The sequence below is a fragment of the Anoplopoma fimbria genome, chromosome 21 (genome assembly GCF_027596085.1).
Source record: "Anoplopoma fimbria isolate UVic2021 breed Golden Eagle Sablefish chromosome 21, Afim_UVic_2022, whole genome shotgun sequence".
Taxonomy (NCBI): domain Eukaryota; kingdom Metazoa; phylum Chordata; class Actinopteri; order Perciformes; family Anoplopomatidae; genus Anoplopoma; species Anoplopoma fimbria.
In genome coordinates, this window is record NC_072469.1 from 10,100,032 (window position 1) to 10,119,950 (window position 19,919).

The 19,919-nt window shown below is 39.9% G+C and overlaps 1 protein-coding gene across 1 annotated transcript in view; it reads right to left on the reverse strand.

Moving 5' to 3' along the window:
* Positions 1–6,569: 6,569 nt before the first annotated feature.
* The window catches only part of cubn (cubilin (intrinsic factor-cobalamin receptor)), an 89,984-nt gene continuing 76,634 nt past the window's right edge, over positions 6,570–19,919 (reverse strand). The window contains exons 59-67 of the mRNA XM_054622653.1: positions 19,580–19,797; positions 18,074–18,273; positions 17,538–17,700; positions 12,604–12,812; positions 12,147–12,291; positions 11,726–11,907; positions 10,660–10,825; positions 8,496–8,731; positions 6,570–6,816 (exon numbers count right to left, since the gene is read on the reverse strand). Of these exons, the coding sequence (XP_054478628.1) occupies positions 6,709–6,816; positions 8,496–8,731; positions 10,660–10,825; positions 11,726–11,907; positions 12,147–12,291; positions 12,604–12,812; positions 17,538–17,700; positions 18,074–18,273; positions 19,580–19,797 (1,627 nt within the window). The 3' untranslated portion in view covers positions 6,570–6,708. The remainder of the gene's footprint in view (positions 6,817–8,495; positions 8,732–10,659; positions 10,826–11,725; positions 11,908–12,146; positions 12,292–12,603; positions 12,813–17,537; positions 17,701–18,073; positions 18,274–19,579; positions 19,798–19,919) is intronic.

A 19,919-nucleotide genomic window follows, 5' to 3' on the forward strand; every position in this document is an offset into this window, starting at 1 on the left:
TGTGTGTACAGGATTGAGGTCTGGTTGATAAATGGATGTTCTTCTCTTCTAACCTGCTTCATCTGTTCAGGTTGTGAATTCTTTATTGTTGTTTTCTGCTCAACAGAGAACAGAGAATGCACGTTGAGCCACATGACCACCATCATCATCATCATCATCATTGCAGTGGCTGCCCTTGCTCTTCATCTCATTGGTGTTGGATTCATGGCTTACAAAAAGAAGAAAGGTGAGAGACCCAAACAGAGACGGTACTATTTGATCAGTGTTTGACTTCGGTTTTGAGTTGATGCTTCTATCCAGAATGTGAAAGAGAACCAAACTTCATCAGTCAGCAGTAATGTCAGGATGACATGACTAGAAGAGACACATTCATATTTAAGTTAAACATTGATTAATATTGATACGTTATTTTCAATTTGCTTTTATTCTTTATAAATTATGTTTAATGCCAGTTTACTTTGAGGTAATTCAACAATTGTTTGGCACTTGGTGTCACGGGGTGTGGTGTGGACCCAGAAGCAGTGCGACAGGACACGGAGTAGAATGCAGCAGCTTTATTGAAAGCGGGACATACAGCAGACAAACAGGCAGGATCAGACTCACGTAGTGGATTCCTATCAGGAGAGCGCCGAGCAGTCAGCGAAACAGGCAGACAGAAACCAGAGGAAGCGAAGGCTAAACCCGTGGGTCGGGGACAGAAGGCTGAGTCGTTGACCGGGGCACAGGCAAGGCAGGGAAGTCCAACAGGCAGGGTCGGCAACGGGAACGAGTGTTTGTGAGACAGAGGTTTAAATACTAAGTGAGCAGGTGAGAGTGATTGTGCTGATGAGGTGGGTGTGGCAGACAGGTGCACTGAGTAATACTGATTAGGTGAGTGAGGGATGGTGTGGTGAGAGAGAAGGGGCTGGGCTGTGAGCTGGGAGTGGCTGAAGTGAACTGAGAGACAGGGGGTGCATCCCAAGTCTCTTATTTGTCGTTTCCTCACTCCTCGATCCTCGCTCGGCACTGTTCCCATGAACCACTCCCACACCTCTCCCGCCTGCAGCTGAGCGCAGACCACGCCCACTGCCACAATATATATATACATACAGCGGGTAAAATAAGTATTGAATACGTCACCATTTTTCTCAGTAAATATATTTCTAAAGGTGTCGGTAACAACCCAAGTAATCCATACATACAAAGAAAATAAAACAAATTAAAGCTGCAAGCAGCGATGATCGGGCCCTCACACTGCACGCGTGGCGGGTACCGGCGGGACGCAGGCTCAAGAGGCGGCAAACGCCTGCGACAATCGGAAACCGCGTCCAATAGTTTGATACCTAAAAATACAGAAATTTAACAAATTACTGTAGCGGCCCCTATTGGATGAATGGAATGAAAATTTCAGGGTTTGTTATAGGATGCGATGCCAACATATTCTGCAAGTTTCGTGATGATAGGCCAAACGGTTTTCAATTTAATTGTGTAGTTGTACAAAGCCACACCCTCATATGTTCACTGCTCCATATCTTGTAAACGCAATGAGATATCAACAAGCTTTTGATGACATTGATCCAATAATGATCCACAGGAAATTTGGTTGAAATCGGACTGAGGGTTCAGGAGGAGTTCGCAAAAATGTGTTTTTCCGAAAATATGTAATGGCGGAAAATCTAGGAGGCGGTGTCTAAAAGTTAGAGCGCGTGGTTTTTAGAGCAGATTGAACTGGATATGTGTGTAAAATTTCAAGTCAGTCGGACTTATTTATATAATATATATAATTTCATACATCTAGGTCAAACGCACTTTGCTGTAGGTCTAGTTTGTTAATTTTCTCTCCAAAGATCGAGGCTTGCTGCTTCCCCATGTAAATCTTTGAGCTTAGCTATGTTAAACATTTTCCAGACCTACAGTATCTCTGTACTGGACACACTAAGGTGAAAATAATCTCAGTTAGAACTCCCAAAATGTTTTCTGTCAATGACATAGTCCCACATCAACAAATAAAAATTCCAAAACAGTTTAACCGGATCTCAGGTGTCCAAAGAACATCTCAAATCCGCCACAAACTTTCACCTGAGAAAACAAAATCTGGTCTAGTGAAAAATGATCAAAACAGACCATACTTAAACTTAGTTTTAGTAGTGTTGAAGGAAATGGTTCAGAGTCTTCATTTAATTTTTTCAGATGTAAGGATTGGTTTGAAAAATACATTGTGATTGTGTTCTGTAAGCATTAGACTAAATTTACAGGAAGGGATGACCTCACTCGCCAATTGCCACATGACCACGCCACATTCTTCACTGTGTTACTAATTAATGGAAATATATGGAGCATCTGCCCATTGTGTCAGTGGGCTAATGTAAGCTGCCTGTCTATCTGAAGAGGCCTTCATTACACATCCACAGCCTCCCACCCACACACATTCTGTCCTGGAGTAATTATGTGTACAGCTATCGACCACAACAAAGCAGAGAAGATATTACATGAGAAATACACACAGTGCATGGCCAAAACAACATCCATATTTCAGACTTACCATTCATAAGCTGCTCTATCACACGTCATCCATGTTTCAAAACCCCAACCATAGCTACAACTCTGACAGCCTGGTGGAAACTCCACCAAATAACTAAGACCACATTCTCACCTACACTGTAAAATATTTACAGGAATTCACAAGTTGTTACTGTAATATTTCACAACAAATTTCATTAGTATTACTTCACAGGCTTTTACAGAATATATCACAATATACTACAGTATTCTGAATTTTGTTGTGAAATTGATGCAATGCATGGATATTCAGCCATGATTACTGCAAACTACTGCCGTAGTAAGGGGTTTCCTTATCATCTTGTGTGTGGAAAATTCCATTGCCAAATTTGCCACGTCGCAGTTTAATCACTTCACTGTTAATGTCAGACCATGCTGCCCTCGTCTTTTATGTGGGGTGGCTTTGGCTCATGATGTACAGCCGTGTCCCACAAGGTTGGTGGCTCGAACCCTGGCCTCTGCAGTCCACATGCCGAGATGTCATTGAGCAAGACACCTAACTTCAAGTTGCTCCTGCAATGACTTGAGCAGTCAATTCTGATTTGTTATGAGGAGCATCATATGTTGAGAATCATGTGATAAGGACCTCTGGTTGTTTCACAGCTGTAATGTGAGAAGACATATGAGTTTAAATGTTCTCAGGGTGATCAGTGGCTGTGTTTCTCCTTAGAGTAGGTGGGTTTGAGTCATCAACAGCTTCATCCAACAGATTAAGTTCATCCACAGTGACAGCTGTAGGTCTGCAGTCTGTGTTTGGGAGAACATCATTCAGGTTGACCGTGTTCACATTGTAAAACCCCAGGCTTTAACTCATAGTTACAGGAGGACTGTGTGCCCATCATTCTGTTGGACTTTGTGAGCCTGTCAATCATATCACTGAGACTTGTGAATGTTACCATGACAGCAGTATCAGGTGTGCATGAACCCCGTAGGTGCAAACTTCTGGCGAGGTCTGCTCTAATGATGTTTTCATTCTCACAAAGGAATACAAGAAAGGTTAGTCAGTTGCAGGTACACTGCTATTTTCTTAATCCAAGTCCTCAAACTGTGTATATTTATATTTATTTATTTTGTATATATATTCAGACAGATATAATACCCTATATATTCAAGTTCATATCTGAATCAAATAATACAGTCTCTCCCTACAACTGATGGTTGATGTATTACTGTCTATAGTTATAAAGAACAAAACATTTATATATAGTGACTTATTCAAACAATGTGAGCTGTTCTCTAGACTAGGTACAACTGAGTGAATCTGGGTCAATTAATACAGTGTATGTAGTAGTATTACTTGTACACTTATTTACACTATCTGAATAAACAAAACAAATTGTGTGAACTCAAATGTAATGATATTTTCAATCAAAACAAACCTTTGATACAAACCTACAGCGCTCCAAAACAGCAACAAAGTTCAGGAACTAAGCTTATTTTCTACCATAAATATGTATTTTCACTCCAAAAATGTACAAGATTCAACAAAAAAAAATGTCAATCTTATGTCCAAACCAGTTTTGTAACTTGAGATGTCCTTTTCTCCCAAATTATACATTTCACATGTTTGTCTACTTTGTAAAAACAAAGAATTTTGTCTGATTCTAACTCTGAAACATAACAGCAGACATAAATAAAATAAAATGTTTTTCCTCCAATATAATACAGTGCTAGGTTATACCAACTGTTAATCAACACGTAATGTTTTTACTCAAATTTCTATCTTATGTGGTTTATGTTCCTGGCTGAAAAGATAGAGAACAGAGACTGAGTGAAGGAAGATCAGAGAGGCAAAGGGAGTCAGCAAGAGGCCGAAAACAGTAGAAAAAGGTTGATAAGAAGTAGAAAAGACAGGAAGAAGCAGTTAGAGTAAGAAAGTTAGCTAATTTGAATGAATCAGAATGTATTAACTATTGTTACACATTGACATTCTTATGAGTATGTATTTTAGTGTTGTAGTAATAAAATATTATTTTAGAAACTTCAACATCAGCAGCGGGATGTGGCCTCCATGGGTCCCAAACTCCTTCCTCTCCCTCCCACTGTAAATGCTATATAGAAGAATCAATATTATAACATGATGAAGAGTAAACAAAACATGGTTATGCTTTATCTGTTATTTATACAGGCTCCCAACCTGCAGAGACCAGATCGTCATCATCAAACTACTCTTCCGCTGGACCCACAACATCCACCGGTAGTCTACTTAATGTTGACTTTTCTTCGTATGCCCACACATGAAAATCTGATAATTTTCTTGATTTTAAGGTAAAAAAGAATCTGTTAACAGGTCACACTCCTGAGGAGATGATGCTGACAGTTTGGGGCTGTGGTCGGTGCAGGGAACCTGACCCTCCGTAGAGTTGGGAGGGATTGGTGTCGTGGGTCCAGTGTGACAGCTGCCACACATCGTATCATACCATGTGTGTGGGCTGTGACGAGGAGCTGGATGATGAAGAGGATGATATTAAATGTTATTTGTGCCCTGATTTTTTATTTCTTTTTTTTTTAAATTTGTTTTTGTTTCGTTTGTATTTTAAATGAATGTTTGCATCATCTTTTCAAGTCATTTGTCTTTGACAGTGTAGCTTTTAAATCATAAATAATTGCGTTTTTAGTTGTAATATTACTCTTACTCTGCACTGTGTTTTATGATAGTAGTTGTTATTTACACTTTATGTGTGCATAATTGTTAAATTCCATGCATCAGCTGGTGATTTGCAAGAGATTGAAATGAGAAAACTTTAACAAAACATCCAGCAGGTGGTGGTATACACTCAATTGGAAATTTAGGAGCTTTTATTGCATAATTTGGACATGTTGAAGCATGAAAGTTATTTTTAATGTCATGCACTCACATGAATTAAAGTCTTGAATCTCCTGCTCCATTAACAATGCTCAGGCTAAAATATAAGTTATAAACAAATATGAAAAAAGTGAAGTAGATATTCTGTTCCTTAATATAGTGCAGAGATAAGAATAAAATATAACATGTTACAAATATGACATAATAAAGGAAAATACTGAATACAATGTGATATTACTGTCTGAAATGGTAATTCCAACCTTCATGCCTGTTGAAGTTATTTATCAAAATGATACAGTTAGGAAAATAATTCTGTAATATAAATGACAAATTTCCTCCTTTAAGTTTCTCATGGTTTTGTTAATATGAATAATCAGCTTCGCTAATCCTAAAATGAGTTCATTGTTGTCTGATAACTGTTGCCATTGTGGGCAGTTTACTCTCTTAATCACGTTTGCAGTTCAAATGGCCGACGGTTTTGCTATTTCATGTTATGTTTATTATTTTTCCGTGTTTCAGGTTTAAGATGGTTCATTCATTGAAGTTTGGCTGCTTGGGCTTCATAACTGTAAAATACTTCAAATAGTAATTGTAGCCGACTCTCGACTACCGTAGGTTCTCCCCAACACAGATACGGCTTCAGTGGGTAAGTTTAACCAAGGTATATTTATTTCATTCAAAATACAACACAAAATGCGGACCGTCGTGCGCTCCGCTTCGCTGCCCGGCTTCTCGGGCGCACTCGGTCCCACGTTCCCGGAACGCCACCCCTCTGATGGCTTCACGCTCTCTCTCTCAGCCCTCGTTCCGCGTGTGTGACTGTTCCTCTCACGAACTCCCGTCTGCTACTGCTTAAGTAGCTTCAGCATGATTAGCACCACATTACAGCTGTGTTGATTGAACTCACCACGGCACTGTTCCCATGAACCACTCCCACACCTCTCTCCCCTGCAGCTGAGCGCAGACCACGCCCACTGCCACAGTAATATGTTAAGTGAATAGTGGAGTGTAAAATTGCATTAGTCAAGGATTTGGGCCTGTATCGTCTTGATACATTGACAAAAGAGTTTGTCAATCCACTGTATCCATTCTATAATCAAATATTATCATTAAAGAAAAATGCTTGTCCATCCAACAAGAGTTGGTTAAGTTTCAGCAGGTCAGTGGTTTAAAATGCAGTGGAACTAAACGATACACCTGAGATGACAAATGACAACCCATGTAAGTGTTATGTCAGTATAGATTTATTATTAGTATTATCACATTTGTTTGCTTAAAAAATAAATGCACAACAGGTTTAAAAAGTAATTACGAAATTAGTCAGCAACTGCCTGCATGTGTGTGAGTCTTTTTAGGGCATTCTTTCAGCTGCTCCAGGTTAGTCTGAATCCTGAAGGTAGATTGGCGTACATGGCTTTGAAAACAATGTAGACTTGATGGGAGGAGGCTGTGAACGGAGCGATGTTGGTTTCCTGAACAAACAACACAGAGAGCAGATACAAATCACATCCTTGTGTATTCAAATTCATTCATAGTCCTTATTGTCTTCATTCCCAGAGATATGTATACAATATATAGCTGAGCAATACACAGGAAAGCACAGCACCTCACTTACATTCCTCATACCTGTCACTAATGTTTACTCTATTACTGTTGTTTATGTGAAAAAACTTAACTTATAAGTTATGAAGTATTGATTGTGTTTTACACTGGATCACTCAACTCTCATCAGCATGAGCCAGGGTTCAGGGCTGATCACTGCAGGTGCTAACTGTTCCCATTTGTCACACCAAAAGATGTATAATTACTAGACTTGGTGTGTCACAACAAACCCGAACCAATCTATAGGCGAGCTCCCGGGAAACCTGAAGTCAGAAATTCTCCAATAGAACATTTAGAGCCGAGTCAATGCCGGTCGACTGCATCAAAGAGGTGCTGCAGACACGGCGTCAGTTTGTCACAGGACTCATTTGTTAGGCCAGCGGTCCATTCACACAGTGGAAATCATAGCTTGTGTAAAATAAACATCTGTCACTTCTCCAGAGAACCGTTACATTTCATTCATTGTCCACACTGGATCTTCTCTGTTCAAAGTAGTAAACAGAAACTCTAAATGATTAAATGACTCAAACTCTTAAATGGCCAACAGCAGGACTCTTTTTTTAGAAAATATTTCATTCTAACTTGTTGTCCCCCCATATTAAATTATTTATTTTTATTATTATCTTATTAGATGGTGTCTGTCACGACAAAAGGTAAATATGAAGAGTGTCAGCATGTTGCAGAGTTCTTTTTATTTTGATCATTCCAGTTTAGATGTGGATGACACATTATATCTGTCATGTCCATGTAAAATAAAATGTAATTATTATTATAATTATTATACTTTGGTCTGTAATTTCAGTCTCTTCATCAGGCTACACAAAGCAGGACTAGTTCAACCACACTGTTTGCTTTACTTTAGGACAGACAGGGATAGGTGACTCCAGACCAGCTGTCACAACAGCAGCCTGCTGCACAGTGCACTGTTGATTTGACTGTAAATATTAGCTGCTGCTAGCGGTCTTTTTACAGTACGGGCCGTTCACATGATATTTCTTAAAACACCAACTCTGATAACAACACACACAGAGGGAGTCAGAGACAGGTAGACATTACTCCTCTAAAATCACCCTTCACGTCTTTTTTCACACAGGATAAGTACTATTTTTTATTTTACTGACATTATCCTCCGGATATGATGTCAATACTCTGGGTAACATCTGCTATCATTAAAAATAGTATACTATATCATATATTTGTTTGATAATATAAATATGATCATATCAAGATGCTGTTGATAACCCAGCCTCCATAATTCTCGACCAGGAAAGAGGCAGAAAAAAAGGCACAGTGAAGACAAAAATCTTGTAAAAGAAATCCCCCCCAACCCAAATCAACATATGACCTCTGTATTTGGCAAATATGGCACAATTTGTAGCAGATTTTTTAATTGAATAATAACGAATGACTCGTGCGGGATAAAGATCACAGTGGACCCCTGTAGTTATATCAGATTACTAGAGGTCCCCAGGTAGTACTGGTCCTGTGCATATAGGGCTTAAGCTTTTACATTACTGGAGAAATAGTGACCGCTTTCTTGGGTACATACCAGTCCGCAGTAAGGTCCAGCAGGCAGTGAGGACGTGTCTGGGCCATCATACAACTTCAAGAAGTTGTTCTGGCAATCTCCAGGGTCATCAATACTGATCTGGGCAAAGGTAATGGTCACCACACGACCTCTGGGTGCCATGATGCCCCATTCACAGTGCGTGCTGTTAGGATAGGTGCCTGGGTAGTTGGGACTTGCGAATGAGCCATGGTCTCCATACAGAGTACCACCGCAACCTAGTACATAAACATATGAAACAAAAGGTACTTCAGCTTAAAGAAGCACAGGGAGAACCATTTCTACTGCTCCCAGGCAGTATCATTACAAGCAGCAATAACCATGGAAGAACTAGAAGAGTTCACAAAAACGACTATACACCTGCCATCCCATCATGACCAGTTCAATGACCTATAATACTGTTAGTACTGCTAATCATAAAATCAGATTTGATTTTGGAGAATGCAGGCACAACACAGAGATGGCAGTGATTGATCAATCAGCAGTCTGGGGAGGGATAAGACATCACTGATGTTTTTAGTGGTTTTCTCATCTTGGATTTTAAGTGGCCCTATTATGCTTTTCCACTTTTTCCCTGTCCTTTAGTGTGTTATATATATTTTTGTACATGTAAGACCTGAAGTCCACGCCTAAAAAGAGTTACCCTCCCCCTCAGAATCACTGCTCCTGAGCTGCCTGAAACAGCTCGATTGAATTATCTCCTTCACTTCTGTAACTTTATGAGGTCACAATGTTACAGAAGTCATGTTTAACTTCTTCCGGCTAGTTTGGCCCTCAAACAACAAAAGAGAGAGACGGAGTTGGAGCTCTGGAGGAAGAGTTTTTGAAATGTGAAACGTTGACCAATCACAACAGAGCGGGCTAGCTGACCAATCAGAGCAGACTTTTCTTGCTGGAGGGAGGAGCAAGAGCTACAACGGAACATTTCAGAGAGAGGGTGAGAAGAGGTGCTGCAGGACAGCCAGGATGAGAAAAACATGGGGGATTATGACAGTAACGCATGTAAACATGTTGTAACTGTAACTTGAGATAAAATATGCACCTGAAAAATAGCATAATAGGGTCTGTTTAAGACTACAGACGTGCAAAGTAAAGAGAAAACTTTTGTTAGTGTATGGTGTTGAAAAACACTGGTGATTGCAAGTAGCCAGGGTCGAATGGAAGACACTCTGGTATTGCATGAGAAATGTGGGATCCGGTGTGTTTTGAGGCTCATACTGGGGACAGAACGTCTGGACATTGTGACATTTTTGCTTTGGCTGCTTCAAATTTGACCATTCATAGACAAGAAAAAAAAATTGTAGATGTTGTGGGTCCAGCGGAAGAGGAGTTTGATGATGACGATCTGGTCTCTATATAAACAGAGTTATTAGTATTATTGGAATAATAGAGGTAAGTTATGAAGGGAGTACCACAGAGGAGAAGTTCATGTTTTTTTCTAACAAACATGGGGTTTCTGTGCTATTTGAATGTATGAGAGCTTTGAATGTCAACGATGAAAGCCTCGTGTCTGGTGGTTTTGTAACACACAATGATGGGACCTGACCCATCCACACAATAGATTTCACTCAGCGAGCAGCATTGGTTCTTCAAGTTCTGGGCAGAGGCCACTCAGGCTCTTTGAGTCTAATTGTATCAGCTTTGAATAAATTGCCATGGTGGCAATTCTATGGGCCTAAACTGCTGAATACTTATGCACCCTAAATACATTAGTTTTTTCATATCCCTATTTGGGGAGAAGTCATCATCAGGATCGTCATGGTTCCTTCCCCAGGAAGAGAGCTGTTTTGTTTGTTTCTTGTAAACATGCTTTGAAATGGCTTTAAAAGAGGGAATCTGCACTCTCTACCCTGATCCTGGTCCTGATGAAGGGAAGCTGGGTGACTATCATGTTGTTGATAAGCCGGTCAGGTGCGTGTGTGTGCAGGTGGGAGGGGCTTTAGTGTGTTGTATCCTGCCCTGTTAGGGTTTCGAAGTGTCGTTTTTGATGTATTATAAATCTGGAAATGAAGAATTCTTATGCATGAATTAGTGACAGCAACTGTTTAAGCCTTTGGAAGTTGTAAGTTGGAATGAAAACCTGTAAGGTCTTCATGTATCATGGAACATGGTTTGAAATTATTTGTGTAAACAGTTTAGCTCTGACCGTGAGGGGAGGATGTCCATGTGGCCTCAAAGCCATCACGAGCCATGGAGGAGTCACTCTTGAAGCGCAAGTAGAGCAGGTTGGATTGTGGGAAGATTGGGCTGGGCAAGGTGTTCCCGCAGAAACGACCAATCAGTGGTGAGTCCACTGTACTGCCATTACGGATCTGAGAGACAACAGAGAGTGTTGGGACAGCAAACATTTCATGGATCCCTGTAGATATATATTTGGCCTTGTGGTGGAGATAGAAACATAAAATGAGCATGAAGACTTTGTTTGAAGCTAATTTATAGAAATTTTCAAAAGAGATTTTCAACTACCACAAGTGACTTTCCCCTGCTATACTTTGTTTTTACACCATCAAATCATGAAGAGATATAACTGATAACATATAGTCATTTAAGGAGTTACCTCTGACAACATTTTGGAAAGAACCCTACAGAAAAGGAGGAGTTGCCAAATGACAACTGTGGAAACGTGAGTTTACAGTTATAGAGGAGGGACAGGAGGGATTGTTTTGTTGGAGTACAGAAACAGATTTTCAATGTTATGGCATATTTCGATGATTTTCACAATGTGGATGAGGTCTTTACATTCCACAGCAGCCCGTATTCATTTGAGCCAGAGTATACGGATGAAGAGCTGTTGCTGCACCAAACTTGGACGCATAAACTAACAGACCGATCAAGAGATAGGTAAAGAAAAACATTTGATTTCTCTGTAGGGTCCTCTCTCCATTATTGTGGACCACCAGATGGATACGTTACACAGAACTATCTAAGAGCTGGTTGTTCTGTGCTCTGGCTTACCAGTCACAAAAACATTACTTGCCTGACAAATGGATTTTTGTATCCAGATTTTTTTATCCAGCTGCCATGCAAGGTGACCCTCAATAATGTTGTCGGACACTTATAATAAAGAAATCAGCAAAAACAAGCACTGCTACTGTTACAGTTTGCTGCAGCCTGTTTGTGGTTGCCTGTTACATTGTTCTCCCTCATTGTAAGTTACGGCAAATAAACTTACTTTATATAAATATGTCTCTGCATGTTTGTAATTGTTTTACCTCCAGGTAGTCAAATTCACAGTGGCTGTGGATCTCCACATCAAAATTGTTAAAGAAGAAGGAGATGGAGCTGTTCTGTGGGGCCTTCAGGATGATGGTGCAGTCAATGTTGTGTGGGTAGATGTCAGGCCAGCCTGGACTCTTCAAATAGCCATATTCCTGTTCATAGGTCCGGCTACAGCCTGGAAATCATCACCAGCACAGTCAGAGCATGTTCCCTCAATACCCGTCATGCCCATCATTTCCAAACCTGTTGTGCAGTATTCTTTGGGGATTTTTTAGGATATATTTAATATACATCCTCTTTTTTAAAACCAAGCTTGCACATGTAAGTGATATACACATATTTTAAGCCCTAAGTTGTTTGAGGTAATAAGGTAGAACTGCCTCTACTTGCTGCAGGTTTACAACAGGTACGTACTGGCGATCCGATAGGTGAAACTCAGGCCATTTCCTGTCATGAAGGTGTCAGATTTGAAGTGCATGATGATTGTTCTGCTGTAGCTGTAGAAGTCTGGTGGATGGCCGTCTGATGCACAGAACTTATGTGACTGCCCATAGTCTCCCTGGAAACACAAGAGTCACTTCATTCAGAATAAATATTTCAACAGTATAACTGTACAGGAGTTTTTCTTTGATACATTTGAAAATTCTCATCTCTCTAGAGTGACTAAAAGTGGTTTAATACCAAACCTGTTCAAAGGAACTCTGGTCAGTTTAGTTTGGTTTGTTGAGACTGATGTGAAAGCTGTCAGTCAGACTCCCACTGGTAAGGTTGTCGGAGTCTCACTTCCAAGCAGACTTGTATGGTTATATTTGTTTTGTGGTGTGAAGGCTTAGCACCCACGTTTTAAGGCACATACATAGATAACCCTTACCATAGGCCAGTCCTTCATCTCCAGGTAGTTTGTGGAGCAGCTCTGGCTAGGCTGAAGGACAAAGGTCTGAACTGAAACCTGGATGGATTCCTGGGCTGGAGCATCCAGGACCCAGCGGCAGGAGGTGTAAGAAGGATAGGCATTGGGGAAGGAAGGCGAAACCAGGGTCTGGATGGTAGTGGTGGCATTCAGAGTCCCGCCGCAGACCACTGAGGGAAGGCAGACACACCGAGAGGTTTAAAAAGTGTGATTAATTAAAAGTATAGCAGCAACATGTAAGACAAAACCATCAGACGGACTCACTTTGGGATTCTGTCTGAGCCGATGAGAACTTTTAACAGTTCTGAAATGTTTACATATAAAACGAAATGAAATGAGAGAGTTGACACGAGGAAGCAGATAAAGGATCCTCTCACTCAACTCTACAACAAACAGCATAACTGCTTCCTAAGAGCATCCATCCACAGAGGTCTGCTCACTGGTACATCAATATTTTGCTGATTCACATGTTCAAAAGGGCCCTGCATTAAGGTACACCTGTGTAGATGTTTAATTTTTTAAGACAAATTGAATGAGGCTGACCTTTTAAATGATTAGCTTGTGTCCCCCTCAGAGAAAACAGCTACCCATTCAGAGAGCTATGACCTGTTATTTCACCGGCCATCACTAAATGAAACTTTGAGCACAAGTTCAAGCAGGAAGGCATTGTCAGCCTGATTCTTAATCACAGAGGCTCCACCTTTCAATCGTATCCAATTATTTCACTGGGATCTGTTCACAGGCTTTGGTGCTATCCAATCATCATTTTGGCAGAGGGATATTTAAACCACCTTAATTCAATTTCAATTCAATTTTTTTTTAATTTATTTTGAGTAGTCCAAAATCACAGATCCCAAATTTGCCTCAGAGGGCTTTACAATCTGTACAGCATAGGACATCCTCTGTCCCAGAACCCTCACATCGGAAAATTTTTCCCCTAAAAAAAACCTTTAACGGGGAGAAAAAAGGAAGAAAACGGAGAGCGACAGAGGAGGGATCCTTCTCCCAGGATGGACAGATGTGTTTTGTTGCTGTCTACTGTCATTGTAAGTTTTGCAGCTTTACATTTGCGTCTGTTGCAAACAATCTAGTATTTATGCCTGATCCTGCTGCATGCATATCCTGATCTGACATTGCATCTACCATTAACTGGAGATACAGCGGGTAAAATAAGTATTGAACACGTCACCATTTTTCTCAGTAAATATATTTCTAAAGGTGCTATTGACATGACATTTTCACCAGATGTCGGTAACAACCCAAGTAATCCATACATACAAAGAAAACCAAACAAATAAGTTCAAAAATTAAGTTATGTGTAATAAAATGGAATGACACAGGGAAAAAGTATTGAACACGCTTACTGAAATGTATTTAATACTTCGTACAAAAGCCTTTGTTGGTAAGTACAGCTTCAAGATGCCTCCTTTTTGGAGAAACTAGTCACATGCATTGCTCAGGTGTGATTTTGGCCCATTCTTCCACACAAACAGTCTTCAAATCTTGAAGGTTCCGTGGGCCTCTTCTATGAACTCGGATCTTTAGTTCTTTCCATAGATTTTCTATTGGATCCCATCAGGTGATTGGCTGGGCCATTCTAGCAGCTTTATTTTCTTTCTCTGAAACCAATTGAGAGTTTCCTTCGCTGTGGGTTTGCGATCATTGTCTTGCTTAAATGTCTACCCTCGTTTCATCTTCATCATCCTGGTAGATGGCAGCAGATTTTTATCAAGAATTTCTCGGTACATTTTTCCATTCATCCTTCCTTCAATTATATGAAGTTTGCCAGCGCTGTATGCTGAAAAACAGCCCCACACCAAGATGTTCCCACCTCCAAACTTCACTGTTGATATGGTGTTTTTGGAGTGGTGTGCAGTGACATTTGACCTCCAAACATGGTGTGCATTATGGCATCCAAAGAGTTCAATTTTGGCCTCATCTGACCAGACTATATTCTCCCAGTATTTCACAGGCATGTCTAAATGTTGGGCAGCAAACTTTAAACGAGCTTCAACAGTCTTGCATGGTGAGCGTGCACACAGGCCACGGCGGTTGAGTGCATTACTTATTGTTTTCTTTGAAACAATTGTACCTGCTAATTCCAGGTCTTTCTGAAGCTCTCCACAAGTGGTCATTGACTCTTCTGATAATTATTTTCACTCCTCTGTCAGAAATCTTGCGAGGAGCACCTGGTCGTGGCCGGTTTATGGTGGAATTATGTTCTTTCCACTTCCGGATTATAGCCCCAACCGTGGTCACCGGAACATTCAGAAGTTTAGAAATCCTTCTGTAACCAATGCCATCAGTATGTTTTGCAACAATAAGGTTGCGATGGTCTTGAGAGAGCTCTTTGCTTTTACCCATCATGAGATGTTTCTTGTGTGACACCTTGGTAATGAGACACCTTTTTATAGGCCATCAGTTGGGACTGAACCAGCTGATATTAATTTGCACTGACAAGGGGCAGGATTGCTTTTTAATTACTGATAGATTTCAGCTGGTGTCTTGGCTTTCCATGCCTTTTCGCACCTCCCTTTCTTCATGTGTTCAATACTTTTTCCCTGCGTCATTCCATTTTATTACACATAACTTCATTTCTGAACTTATTTGTTTGGTTTTCTTTGTATTTATGGATTACTTCGGTTGTTACCGACATCTGGCAAAAATGTCATGTCAACAGCAGGTTTAGAAATATATTTACTGAGAAAAATGGTGACGTGTTCAATACTTATTTTACCAGCTGTACATCCCCAAGACCGGCCATCACCAGGTGGCAGACCGCTTCAGTAAAGTGAGCTAACTGTGCTTAGACAGTTGGCTAGAGAGAACAACAGCATACGAAAGATCTGAGAGAAATGACAGCATGAAGCAACTGACCTGTTATTTTCAGGCTACAGACCAGACCAACCAAGCTGAGAGTCAGCTTTTTCAATTATGAATATTAAGAAAACCAAGTACCGCTCCAGGCTAACCAATGAGCAACTACTTATTTTCATGAGAATGGCACTAACTCCATTCAGGCAAATCTTTAAACTTCTGGCTGCTAGGGGCTGCTCAAAGCTCTGTTTTTGCTTTTTCTTAAAGAGGCACTTATTGTTTATTTCATTTAGGTTTCATGGTGCTAGGAACAATTTTATTAATGGTAAAAAATTTGTTTTCCATTCAAGTTCAGTTTGTCTGTATTTTAAGTGTCCTACTTTATAATGTGAATACAAATTGTTAAAATAATATGGAAATGCATGTTGTTTACTTCTTCTGATAGACTTAGGGAGAGGCTATCGGAAAATGTTAACATAAGGAGGTTTGGAGAAATTCTAGAAACTGGACCTCTTTCAGTTTGTATTGAATACCCTGAGGCATGCTGAGGATGCCCAGCTGACAAGCCTTTAATCAGAAAAAGGACTGGATCTGTCCTAGCTGAAAGACAAAGCATTTTCTCAAGTAGGCGTCCCCTGATGAAAATGATGAGACTCCAGCCCAAGGCTGTAATCGTAAAAGAAAAAGTCATCTCCACTTCCTCAACTTGCCAAGCACATAAGGTCCACCTCCAATCTTCTGTCTGATAAGGTACTTAGTAATCAATCTTCTCCATATCCAACTTGGATATGCTTCTCTGAGCATTACAAAACTCCTCATCCTGTTAGCCAGCCTCATTTGGATTGTGAAATAGCCCAAATGGTCTTTAAAGGCATCCCATCCTACAGTCGCCTGATGCTAAGTCATTAAAGATAGTGGTGTTTATAAACCCTGACGTTACTGCTTTTTATTAGTACTTTTAAATGTTTTGGTGTAATTTCATATCATGCTAAAGCTAGCATTTCCACTGCTTTCTCTGTGGGACTGAGCTCCTCCAACTACACACACACATAGACACAAACACACAAAGGATGCATCAGGGGGCAGAGAGAAAGCAGTGGTGAACTGACCAGGTGAAGTGATGATTACTCGAAGTTGAGAACAACTACGATCAGTAATGTTACTGCAATAAAACTTAGTGAGTAAAAGGCCAATACTTTATCAATACATCTGTTCAACGAGCATGGCATGCAAACAAAAGTGAAACCTAATTCAATCAGTCGCTCTCATCCAACCAGAAAATGCTCACATAAACACAGCAAGCGCGATTGGCCAAAGGCAATTTTTTTTACAAACAAGCTGAAACAGAAGCTGTGCGTCTGTAGACTCAGACAAGAGGACAGACAGACAGATGAACAAAAGGAAATGACTGATACTGATGGATGTCTCTGTTTTTCATTCTTTATAAACTTTACTCAGGATTGTTATATATTTATTGACAATTTACATTTGTTTCCAGTGAGATGTTTATGACTGTACAGATACTTTGTTGTTGTAAGCATAACTGTTGCTGCTTTAGAAACAATATTTAGTTATATCTAAATTATAAATAACCTTTTCTCTTGTTCTGAATTTCATTATTTTTAAAATACTTGATATGTTTTTAAGCACAGCTCTGTTGAGCCGTGTATTCCTATAACCCTCGGTAGTAATGACTATATGAACTTTTATAACGATCAAATTCTACCTATGAGAGACAACATTATTCACCTCCTGACCTCGACCAGTACTGATTTATCCTCAAATCGGTACCGATTTGAATGTAATAGAATTATAATAATAGTTTAGAAACAGCTGTAAACCGTGACATATATATTTAGATATGTACTGTAGGAGTAACCTACATGTAAACTATGACTGAACGGCCAAGGAAGCAGCTGCAGATGGGTATTTGAACAGTCATTTTGGGATTAAGTATTGGTTTTAAGTGAGCAAGAATTTGCCGTACAGTTATTATTCATATTTTGAGAAAAAATGAAGCCTTAATTCTGTAGCAAGTAGATCGCAGAGTAGTAGAGAGAGAGTAGAAAGTGTCTTACTTGGCACAGCAATGTAGGTAGCATTGAAGCCTCGTTTCTGCACTGAGCTGTCAGTGACAAAGTGAACAGTCAGGAAATTTCCACTCGATACAAAATGAGCAGGGATGAAGTTTCCACAGTATGTCCCGACCAGAGAGAAGTTCATGTTGTCACCATCATACACCTGATAGAAATACACATACATAAAGGATATTTACAAAAAAGAAACAGTTTTGTCATACAATTAAAGACAAAGAAGTGTTGTCCTACAGTACTTTAGTATTACAAGTTGGAAAAAAAAGTGTCTCTGATTAATACGCTTAGCATCATGAATTGCAGATTTGCATCAAAACGGAAGGAAATCCACAACTGTAGTCGATATAAGTTCATACAAATAAAAATGATCTTTAGTTAGTTATTGTAAGGTCAGACTAACATTACAAATGAAAGCGTTATGCAGCATCTCTGCAACAATATGACATATCCTACTGTAATCATGTTCTAATGAAATAAAAGTAATATCTGCCATTAATATTTCAATGACTGGGGTTCCTTACTTTGACATAGTCGTAGCGACAAGTAGAGCTGCCCTCAAGGTCAAAGGAGTTGAACGTCACGTTGACAGCCCTGTTGACTGGCATCTCAATGGTCCAAAGGCAGTCCATCCTGGGCTCATAGCGCCCATCCAGGTTTGGATCTGGAGAACCAAACATGCCCATTGGCATGGACAGGTAGCCCCCACATCCCTGTGCAGGACCTGCAGGCAATTCACAAACAAACACTGAGCCACCCATTCAAACCAATCATGTGTTATACCATAGGCAACTGCAGACTAGCATCTCCAAGTAGAACAAACATAATGTCTGAGAGGTCACATAGGTATGTGAGCTCATTTTGAAGCACACTGATGTTGGCATTGCAGACTAAAACAACTGAAGACACTGTTGCAAGTTACCTTAGTTATGTTTCTTGTAATCCAGTACTAGAACACAAAGATGTTCAGTAACTGCAGAAAATACACATTTTGATCAATTCAGAAAAATAACTTTGATAGGGCTCCTTCCCTTTTTGCAGAATGTAAAACAAAAAACCTGAGAAAGCTGGATATCCAAAGTGGAAATTATACAAAATTTGAGTTCTTTCTTTGTGACTGCCAAGCAGAAAGGGTTTATATATACTACTAACAAATACATCCTTAAGGACTAAACTACACCAAATATTGGCTTTGACATAATGTTTAATCTGCAATATTATTAGCTAAATAGTGGCGCACAAATATTTTTGACAGTATATTTCTTTAAGAAGCATTTGCCACTAGCAGTAGGTCCAGCATACAACCTTCATTCACAACTAGACTGACAACAGTAGACCCAAACTTGACATCAATCAAGGCTCTCCTCCAGTCCAGATGGTCATAGCTACTATCCATGAGCTAACAGAGGTACACACATGAGTCCTATTTATGAATTATGAGTTGTATTGACTTCATAGGCTCTCAATCACACTGCTATCTGACCCACACAAGTCAGTGCTATCTGACCCACACAGGTCAGTGGCCTGTAGTGGTTTATTTCATGGTACAGACCATTTGTATGGGAATTTCCACAGCCCCCTTATTGCAATCCATTCGGAAGAAAGAATGTTGGCATTGTACTTTTCTGCAAACCACATTAGGTTAGGCAACAAAACTACCGTGAATAAATAACAACTCTTAGTGGACTTTCTTATGTTATGTAAAAAGCATAACAATATTATGTAACAAGTGTAAACATAACTTTTGGAAAAAGGTCCACATTAAAAAACAACAACTCCATGTGCAATGTAGCTTGCAGAATAGTACAACATCAACTACTCTTTTCCTCAGGATTGGGCTGCTTATGGACAAAGTTACAGTTAGGCCAAGTAAAGATTACGTGTTTTAGGGAAATGGATTCATTACCTTGTAAACATCAAGCTAGAATGCCTCTGGAGTTGGTTTGATTTCAATTAATCTTGAACGCATCTTGGATACTTTTACAATTAGCTTTTTTAGATCAGAACAAATTTAAGTCACATTGACCTACCGAGTGTCTCACTGTAAACAGCCCTCCAGCCAATCCCATTCACTGAGGCATCTGTCCTGAAGACAATGAACAGCTGGTTTGTGGAGGAGCGCAGATCAGGTGGGAGCACTGAACCACAGAATTTCCCCAATAAGGGTGCCAGAGTGTCCTGTCCATCATACACTGCGACATAGTCATAGCGGCAGGAAGAAGATGCCTCCAGGTGGAAGGTGTTAAACCTATGGAGAGATAAAAAGAGAACATAAAGGCCTGGAATTACTTTAGAGCTCGTTATCTACAGTTTCTAAAGCTATTTTGCAACAACATGGTCACAAAACTACAGATTACTAAAAGGACCCAA